A 10513-nucleotide genomic window follows, 5' to 3' on the forward strand; every position below is an offset into this window, starting at 1 on the left:
CATAGAATTTAGAAAGAACAGGGGAGTATATGCCCACCTGTATACTCATACAGTATATACAGTATACTCACCTCACCTGTACATATACTCACCTGAATACTCACCTGTATACTTACCTGTATAGATCACCTGTATATATACTCACCTGTGTATGTACATTGTACACTCATCTGTACTCTGCTAACCCGTGTATTTACTCACCTGTACATACAGTATACTCACCTGTATAAACTCACCTGTGTATACTCGTTACCTGTGTATACTCAACTAACTGTATATACTCACCTGTGTATAGTGTACTCAACTGTATATACTCACCTGTACATATACTGAATAGATACAAAATAGGCCTATATACTGTGTACAGTGTACACCTGCATACTTGTACAGTTTCTACTCACCATATACAGACAGACAAACAGACAGACAGAAATATAACACTATATTTTAAATTAACCTTAAAACAGTAAACATGTTATTGGAGCTTTTCATTGTATTTAATTAAATGAATGCAGTCTGTGGTTAAACCATGGGTTAAACACGGAAGAGTCAATAATGAGGAAGGGGAGTCTCACGTGAGTGGGTTGCGTTAAGATAAACAGGCTTCAAAATAAATTCATGCAGTTGAGAACGAATGACCAAGGGGATTATTAACATTTTTATTTGGAGCATACAATACAAATATTACAAACAAAATCAAATGCAATCCAAGAATGTGGTGAGGCTGAACAGCCCACTTAGAAAAATTAAATAATTTAGCTCTGATTCACCTTACTTTGAAATGCTCAACCGGAAGTGTATGTTGTTGTGACTGCGCCAACCAAGCAGAGTGATTAGTTTAGTTCCGTTTATAGTTTGTGTTTATGAGCCTCTGGGTGGTGAGTGCCGTTTATTAACCTCACAGTCGGCTGGATACTGCTCCATTCAGCATGATACGTTGGACTAACGCGTGGGTTTGACATAGTTTGAGACACAAACATTAGCTGCTGGCTCTCAGTTAGCATTAGTTATCAGAGCCGTTCACTGACCCTCGGATATATGGACATGTTTTCTTTACGTCTCCCCGAGTCCACCGGACAGCTGTAAACTCTAAACAAACTGAAGTAATTCAGCTTGACTGCTGTCTCCAGACATGTCCCAGCCTGCAGACTGTGATGACTCCACTCCCCTGCTCAGGGAGGACGCAGACAGGTGAGTGAATGGCTGTATCTCATTTCTGGAATTTTCCCTCCTCGACTCTTATCCTCGTGTCTTAGTCCCGCCCACAGGAGCTGCGAGCGGAGGAGCCGAGGAAGGGAAGCAGCAGGCGGTTAGAGAAATGAGAATTCCTCTCCTCTGAGCAGTCATTTTAAATACCTCATTCACACCAACGCAACTCCGGTTCAAGCTCCGTGCTAGAGCTTTTCAGGTTCAGAACCGGTTCTTCGGTTTAGCTCCGGCTCTTTTCACACTGCCCAGAGTCCGACTGATGCTGCGTCATTGCATCATCGTTTGCGTCGTGACGTAACCGTTTGCGTGCCTGCTTCATAAAGCCAAACCGCGCGGAAACCCCTCACAGCTGATAACAACAACAATGGCCGGTTGTGCTCCAGCTTCCTCTGTACCTCTTCGGAAGACCAGATTCCCAGTAGGTAGCTGGTCTCTTCAGTGGACCACTGCTGCTTGTTAAGTTTCTCCATCGTTGTGTACAAACTGGATAAAACGCAGGCTTTTTGTTGTTGTTCAGGAGTTGATCCCGCCCCTGCCCCCTGCCCCCGCCTCGACGTAAGCGTGACGTATGTGGTGCTTTTGCTCTGGCCGGACAATTTTTTGGAGCTCGAAATGAACCGGATTCCGGAGCTAAGAGGCTGCTCCGCTGCGGTGTGAAGAGGAAAACCCGGTGCTTTTCAAGCTCCAGCTCCGAACCGGCCCTGAAACACCGTTGGTGTGAATGAGGTATCAGCGGTTGGAATTCATCTTGACACCGCTGCTGAGTGGGTCGAGTGAGTCATCGCCGCCATCCAAATAGCCATCATCATATATTCATCTCAATCTCTTTTCCTTAATCGAACCGAGTGATGCAGACACAGCTAAACATCTTGTTTGTGTGCGCATTGTTCATGTTTCTTTGTGGAAATTAGCGAGATCCGATGGGTTTTTGTTTGCTGAAGTTACTCATCATAGGATGCATCACTTGGTCTCCATAAAAGCAAAAATACATTGCTGATATCACAGGGACCAGTTGGGATATACAAGTATACAAGAGACTGATGTGTAAACAAATAAGCTGCCGGTGAATGCAATAACAACGTCCTGCTTTCTCTCCGATGTTTGCTCATCTCTGAGAACTTGTTGTGTGGATTGTGTCCTCTGCCGGATTCTGGGATGTTGGTTTAGCCCTGCAGCTGGAGACAGTCGCAGTGACAAACCCTTACCCCCAGCAATATGAGTACTCCTTACATCATTAGCCACCATCCATCTTCACAGCACCCAGTACTGAGCACAGTAATACACCCCTCAAGGGGATCTCTTTGTCAGACGCATGTATCTTCCCTCCACCAAATCCATTTCTCCCTTTTTTTTACCTCATTGTGAATTATGACTCTTTCATCTTCCCCCGCAAGCGTTTTTTTTTGCCGTCCTATCAAATGTGTATTTCTTTGCTGCCACCCTCACATCCTTAAGATGACTCGTGTGTATTACAGGAAGAGCATTTGTCAGACAGGCATTGCAGAAGTCTTGACATGATTCTGTGTGATAAACGTATGTCTTTCTATCTTTTCTGGCTGTAGATAGAACAGATGATGAGCTGGAGATGACGACGGTGTGTTACCGGCCGGAGGGTCTTTCCCAGTTGGAGGCGCAGACCAACTTCAGCAAACAGGAGCTGCAGATCCTCTATCGTGGCTTCAAGAATGTAAACACACACTTTCTGCTTTTATTATTACATTACAGTATCTTGGTGAATTCAAGTAACTTCAAGTTTAAAAATGTAGATTACCTTAATAAAAACACTTTTCTTTATTTTCCCAAATGGCATCTAGCTTTTCAGATTTGTATTAGATTTGTTTTAAGATCCTTTATCTTGACTTGTGTAAAGAAAATTACACAAAAATGCAAAACACTGTGAAATATTGTGAAAAACAGTGTTTGCCTTTGTCAATGTTGAGTCATAAAGTTACACTGATGTTTGGCACCGAATATTTGTATTTTGTGTGGAATTACCCAAGACACAAAAAGCAGTTTTTAAAAAAAAATTATGTATATACAAAAAATGTGCGTATTAAGGCCTGAAGGGATTATTGTTCCTAATTGCAGCGGTTTTATATCAAACTAAAGAAAAGCAATAAACAATACAGCTATTTTTTCAAACGTTTTGCTGGCTAACTAGCTCAAATGTGTAAGAGATTCGTGGGTCAAATGTGATGAGGTCATGCCTCCACAGTGCTGCTGATTTCTTCCAACAGTAGAGTGGAGGAACCTTACTCCGTGTTTGTCTTTCCTCAGGAGTGTCCAAGTGGGGTGGTCGATGAGGAAACATTCAAACACATTTACGCACAGTTCTTCCCTCATGGAGGTAAAGTGCAATCAAATGTCATTCATTGCTCTGAGAAGCCTTTCCACTGCAGCAGACCGCTCACGTTATCTGTTTTTGTGTTGCAGATGCAAGCATGTACGCACATTATCTCTTCAATGCTTTCGACACTACAAACAATGGCTCCATTAAGTTCAAGGTCAGTCCTCCTCCATTTTGTGTCAAATAAGACTCATTCCTTGCTTCCATGATGCTTTCAGAATCTGACTTTGTCTTGTTTTCCATTGCTGTCAGGACTTTGTAATGGGTTTGTCTATACTGCTGCGGGGAACGCTGAGAGAAAAGCTTGAGTGGACGTTTCATCTTTATGACATTAACAAAGACGGATACATAAACAGAGAGGTGAGGTTCGGCTCTAAGAGTGTGTACAGTGTTGAATATGAAGTCTATGTCTTATCACAATGTGACCGTGCCTGTTCTCAGGAAATGACGGAGATTGTGAGGGCAATTTATGACATGATGGGGAAGTTCACCTACCCTGCAATAAAGGGAGACGTCCCGCAGCAGCATGTGGACGCCTTTTTCCGGGTAAATAAGTCTTATTTTGAATATAAGATCAACGCAAGTCAAAAGTAAAGTGTCTTTAAAAATACCCCTGTAGATCTAAAATGATCATATTAGCTTCATTGAGACTCGTTACAAGTTTATGTTGCATAAAGCTTATACATTTGAAGTCATTAGCAAATGTTTTATAATTATTCTCCAGTTGGTACTCAATACTGTGAACATGTTTCTGTAGTTACTATAATCCATATGTGTTGCAACAGGACATATTTGAGACTGATTTGTATTATATTGCAATGTGTTTTTCCACAGAAAATGGATAAAAACAAAGATGGAGTGGTGACTCTAGAGGAGTTTATTATAGCCTGCCAGGAGGTGTGTATTCTCCTGCTTCTGAAATAATAAGAAATACATGTAAAAAGTGCTTCCTTTGTATATTTGTAAATATTACATAGCATGTATTCTAACGGATTGTCTCAATGGGTTTACAGGATTAACAATCATGAATGACAGTGCTAAAGGATAAATACAATTACAAGCAAATAATGCAAGACAAGAAGATAGAATGTGAAATACAAACAAATAAAATAAGAGTATAACAGAAATACAATCAAAGCAATACAATGTAATATTCTCTCAATATACTTAATGTACTAAAGTATCTCCTCAGCATGTACAGGATTGTTTTGAATCTGTGTAGATAAGTGATGTTATAGCTGGAGGTTGCTGTCATCGTGCAGCCTACACATCATGGAGTCAGTACATTGCATCATTCTGCCCTGATTACTTGTGTTCTCTCTCTGTAGGATGAAACCATGATGAGCTCCATGCAGTTGTTTGAGAACGTGATGTAGAACAAGGGGAGATGATGAAGACAAAAATGAAATGCGAAGTGTGTGTGTGTGTGTGTGTGTGTGTGTGTGTGTGTGTGTGTGTGTGTGTGTGTGTGTGTGTGTGTGTGTGTGTGTGTGTGTGTGTGCGCGCGCTCGCGCGGGGGTGGATGCATCCAGTTTCTCCTCCTCCTCCTCCTCTGGTCAGACCTCCCCCCACAACAACTTGAAAGAAAGGACTGGACTGGAATGCTGTTCGCCTTCCTGCTGAGTGTCCCCACACAATACAAAGAGACTGATGCGACAGACATTGCTCTCAGTGCTTGTCTTGAAGATTGTCATGTTACCTGATAAAGATGGTCCTGCATTACAAGGCTGCTCCCGATCAGCAAAGAGCTTTTGTTTAACCAGCACAACTTTGTTTGCCAAAAAAGAGGATATTTTTTTGCCAAAAATATTATTGCATGCTTTTGCAAGAGGTTTAGATTTTTCACCCAACAATTGTCCGATTTATTACGGGAATTTGGCCATAAAGACTTCCACATGTATCGAATGCATCGCTGTGACTGCTGTTCCTTTGTGTCGACCTGGCTGCTGCTCGCCTGCTGAGTCTGTCTGATGCTCGCTGTTAAGTCTCTCTAAAGTCAATTTGGAAACATTACATTTCATGGGTCTGATATGTTTTGTGCCTGTCTTCCTGTCCATGATGGACCTTAGGTATTAGTGGAAAAAAAAGAAAAATCGAATCATTCTTTTATATTTTCACCTGCTGCTTTGCTTACTGTGGTCAAATCAGTGTTGTCAAAAATGTTTTGAAAAAAAGTATTGTGAATGATGTGCATACATTGGGTATTTTCATCAGAAAGAGGCTTTATGATCATCAAACCAATCGGTTTTATTTGCACAGGTGACCGGTTCAACATGATGCAGTCAATTATGGTAAAGAAAGGTATGATTTTGCTGTTAGCTATGTTATTATACATGAAATGATATACCTATTAGCGAAAAAATTCATTTTATGTGTACACATACTCGGCCAATAAAGCTGAGATTTAAGTATATAGTCCATTCTAATAAAATCCTGGTATGAAACAAATCTGATAATCTTGCAGGGAAATAATATTGAATGTCAGCTTTTTGGAATGTGATGTTCTGATGACACCTACTGTAGGACAGCTCTATTTACCCGAACCCCCCTGTTATGCCACGCTGACGGATACAGACAGACTTCAGGTGTCAGTGAGCTGTTCTCTGTACGGTGCATCAGTGTGACATCGAAGCCTCTGGTGTCTGATATCTCGGTGTGGAACGGTTATTAAATCTCACTAACAGAAACATATATTTAAGCCATAAAAATAAACAGGTCAATTCTTAAATTGAGTGATGTTTTACTTTCCAGTCGTCTTTGTTTCTGTCTCTTTACTGCAGGACTATAGTAGTATTCTTCCTACAATGTTTAGATTTTATAGTCAATTAATAATAATAATAACTATAAAAGTTGATGGAACAAATTAAGATTATTATCAAAATAAAAAGAAGTCAAATATTGAGAGTGATAAAAAAAGAATACATTTCTTACATTATAATTATTTAGCTATTATTAGACCTTCGTTCTATACAACAAAATAGTAGATGTCACCAAGGGTAGGAAAAAGTACTCAGATCCATTATGTAAGTAAAAGTACAAATACTATGCTCTTAAATAAGTTAAAGGGGACCTATCATGCAAAATGCACTCTTGTACGTCTTTTATACATGAATATGTGTCCCCAGTGTTCCAGGGAACTCACCAAGTGTCAGAAAATACAACCCTCTCTCTTTTCCTCCGTACCCAAATCTCTAAAAAAGCGGGGTTGTAACGGATCTGATACAAGAGGTTTCTCAATACTCAAATTTGCCCTCCTCGACTACTATCCTCGACTCGAGACTTGGTGCCACCCACAGGAGATGCGAGCGGAGGACTGAGGAGGGGAACCGAGGAGAGAGGAGTGGAAGGAGCAGGCGGTTAGAGAAATGAGAACTCCTCTCCTCTGAGCGGTAATTTTAAAGAGACGTCCATTAATGATGACAGGAGGCACAGCAGCACTCTGATGGACAGATGTGTTCATGACAACTTAAATATATATTTACTTTTAATTAATTGACAGTACGGTATAATGAGACAATAACAGGCTACAGATGCGACATATTACACACACATCAATATATTTAATATAAATATATACAATTTTCAGAATCAAAACAGTATTGAGATGGCACTCTCATGAAGTAGACGTATAACACAATCAGAAAGACTGGAATATATAAGTAAATTATATATTTGTTTGTAAGATAGTCTACTAAACTATCAGCCATACAGATAAGCAGAAAGTAAGTGTATGTAGGCTGTTTATACTGAGTGGATATATATGTACGCACACTTGCTCTGCTTTCTGCACAGACCTTCACAGATGTTCTCAGACTGTAATCGTCGCGTTGTCGATGAAAGCCAGTTACTTAATATGAATATCCATAGGGATTGCATGCAGAGCTGTCATTGGGCTCGAGATAATGTCCCGGCCGTGCGTTCACGCTCCACCAGTTCCCTGGAAATGCAATGAGGAGGGCCCATGGATGGATGTGAATCCATCCATGGCCATCCACATCCATCCAATCCACGTCCATCCACATCCATAATGTACAATGTGTGGTATATATATATATATATAAATAGTGTGTGTTTATATATATATGGTTTATAAATGAAATAAAGATGTGTGTATATATAATATATAATGACGATAGTGTGTGTTTTATATATTTATGTTTTTATAAATGAATAAATGTGGGTGTAGTATTATATATATATAAAACAGTATCATTAAAATAATGCTGTGTGTATAGTAAATGAATGAAATCATCTGTGTGTATGTATTAATAAATACAATGGTGTGAGTAACCGTATGAAGTGTGGTGTTTTATATATACTATATATGTTTATAAATGAATAAATGTGTGTATATATTATATATATATTAAAATAGTGTGTGTTTATATATATTATGTTTTATAGAATGAATAAAATAGTGTGTGTTTATATATATATGGTATTTTCTATAAATGAATGAAATGTGTGTGTATATATATATATATACTAAACAGCTATCATTTAATAATGCTGTGTGTATATAAATGAATTGAATACATCTGTGTTGTATAATGAATAAATAATGTGTGAGTACATATAAGTGTGTGATTTATATATATATGTTTATAAATGAAGATAAATGTGTGTAAGTTATATATATAAAATAGTATTCATTAAATAATGCTGTCCAGATAAATGAGTACACAGTAATTAGTCAAGGTTATATTAATATTCTGCATGGTGGTACACCAGCGTGAGGAATGATAAAACCACCAGTATGACAATTCTTAGGACTTTTCTCGTATGGGCTTTTCCAGCGTTCGTCAGTTGCATATTGACAAAGAAGCACTATTATATTTGTATATTATGCAGCGTTTATAAGGATGGTATTTATGCTTGTCAGATTTCAGGAATTTCGGCGCTGCGTCTATGACAGTATCAGCCGTAGAGCTACGTCCGATCCTTGCGTTAATGTGGAAGTGGGCGTGGTTAAATCGTATAACTGGGTTTGGAAATAAAGGATAGACGGCAACCGGGTAGTACGAGCTACGCACTGAACCAGGGTTGCGTTTCATAGTCCATTTAGCTTGAGGAACCTGGTTCCTATATCCAAGTGAAATGACCCGGAAGTACGGTCAGTGGCAGTCCATGTTAAGTGCCGTTCCATTCGTCCAAATGAAAGGAAAGAGGTTTCAAACTTCCTTTATAACCTACCTCCTTTTAGCTTAGAACCTCACTGGACTTCCCTTACCCAACATAGGAGACGGAGAAAATGCTGCCCACATCTCCACAATGCTTGCAGCCAAGCAGTATTAGAGTCTCACCTAAACTTAGTCGGTGTCGTTCAACTGAACAAACGATTCATGACGGAGAAATTATATCATGAAAGTTACGGTGGCTTATTAAGCAGTTTTAAATACGTATGTGGTAAGGTTGCTTCCAAAGTGCTGTTTGTTTGAACGTTTATCAGTATTAATAATCAAAAAGAGAAATATGAACGTTAGTTTTTAACTGAAATGATCAATAAAAGTAAACATTTCACTGAGCTGTGTGGGTGTTTGTTCACTTTTAAAAGATGTTGATGGGTGGATGTACACAGTGATAGGTGTAAGGACTGAACGTTTATAATAAATACATTTGTATTGATTTTAAGATATTTTCATACAATCATGAGTATTGGGATCAGTTTGTATTAATGTGGACGGAGGGAGAGGGTGACGAGATAAAATTGTCACTTTCCTTTTTTATTTCCATTACAACTTTGGTCATGAAGAATATGTTTCATCTGTTGTCCACGTGTCAATAAAGCATAAAAGAACAGCACCAGAGCACGGTGCACAGTCCTCTAGATGAGTCCCTCGTTCTTATTAAACATCCATGTAGTGCGTTTGTATAGAACACTAGTAGTTTCCATAGTTTCACCCACAGTAGCAGAGCACACGAATGACGTAACGGCTGGCGCCTGCATAAACTCAGATAGTGAAAGTGCATTCGGATTTCTAGAAGTTACTGCAGTCTCTTCTCCGAGTCCCTTTTTAAGTTCTCCTATCAACTATCCCTTGACCCCGTGACGTTTCCACGCAGAGGTCCAAGAAATAGGAGATAGGGTTAGAGATTGTAGGAGCTGATTTTTGGATTATCGGAATGCAAAACCCATGTACTAGAGCGTCTCAGCGCTTTTCGAGCGGCAATGACCGGTCGTGGCCCAACCTCTCATCCCCTGATAGGTGGAGAAATTGACCATTAAGGGAGAAAGAGGGGTGATCCCTGTAATTAAGAATGCCAGTTTCCCAAACCGCCATTCATTGCACCAGATTAAAAACAGCAACAGAGTGGCTTTCAGGGCAAACTGTGCTTTGGTCCAGGTCTTTGCAGGTGCGACGATGGCATGATGATAGCTTTCACCAAATCTGATGGTTGCTGCTGTGTGCAATGAATGACTTTGGCTTTTGGACATGGAACCTATGCCATTGCCCTTTGCAACAGACGTCTTCGCCTTCATAAAACTGGGCTGGTCTGTAAGCCTTGACATCACATGGTGGTGCTCACTTCTTGGTTGCTCCTTTTAAGAACTTTGGCATGTTCTCATTGTACCTTCTGTAGAATGAGAAGTACTTAACGTCAGTTCAATGTACCTTCAATAAGAGAAGAGAACAATATCTTAAAAGTCTCTCTGGGAACAGTTTGCTTTCTCTGACATATAGAATATGGTATCTTGATAATACAATTTGTCTCCAGAAACACTATGCACAATGAACACATCCAGAACAAAATATGTTGGAAACAAAGCTATCGAACAATTACATTATATATATATATATATAATATGTACTAGATGTGTGAGTGTGTGTTGGGTGTGTGTATGATGTATGTATATATATAATATATATATCATGGTATAATCATAGTAATAATTTTTTAAGCTCCACTTCCAGATATGTCCTTTGGTCAGGAAGTCAGTTACACCAGTGAGCCTTC

At 39.4% G+C, this 10513-nt stretch overlaps 1 protein-coding gene across 1 annotated transcript in view; it reads left to right on the forward strand.

The window, feature by feature from the left end:
- The window catches only part of kcnip1b (Kv channel interacting protein 1 b), an 18091-nt gene extending 11807 nt beyond the window's left edge, over window positions 1–6284 (forward strand). The window contains exons 2-8 of the mRNA XM_010766351.1: window positions 2772–2896; window positions 3487–3556; window positions 3643–3713; window positions 3809–3916; window positions 3998–4102; window positions 4391–4453; window positions 4885–6284. Coding sequence (XP_010764653.1) covers window positions 2772–2896; window positions 3487–3556; window positions 3643–3713; window positions 3809–3916; window positions 3998–4102; window positions 4391–4453; window positions 4885–4932 — 590 coding nt within the window. The 3' untranslated portion in view covers window positions 4933–6284. The remainder of the gene's footprint in view (window positions 1–2771; window positions 2897–3486; window positions 3557–3642; window positions 3714–3808; window positions 3917–3997; window positions 4103–4390; window positions 4454–4884) is intronic.
- The last annotated feature ends 4229 nt before the right edge of the window (window positions 6285–10513 follow it).

This window comes from Notothenia coriiceps, unplaced genomic scaffold (genome assembly GCF_000735185.1).
Source record: "Notothenia coriiceps isolate Sejong01 unplaced genomic scaffold, NC01 NC01_scaffold00003306, whole genome shotgun sequence".
NCBI classification, from domain to species: Eukaryota; Metazoa; Chordata; class Actinopteri; order Perciformes; family Nototheniidae; genus Notothenia; species Notothenia coriiceps.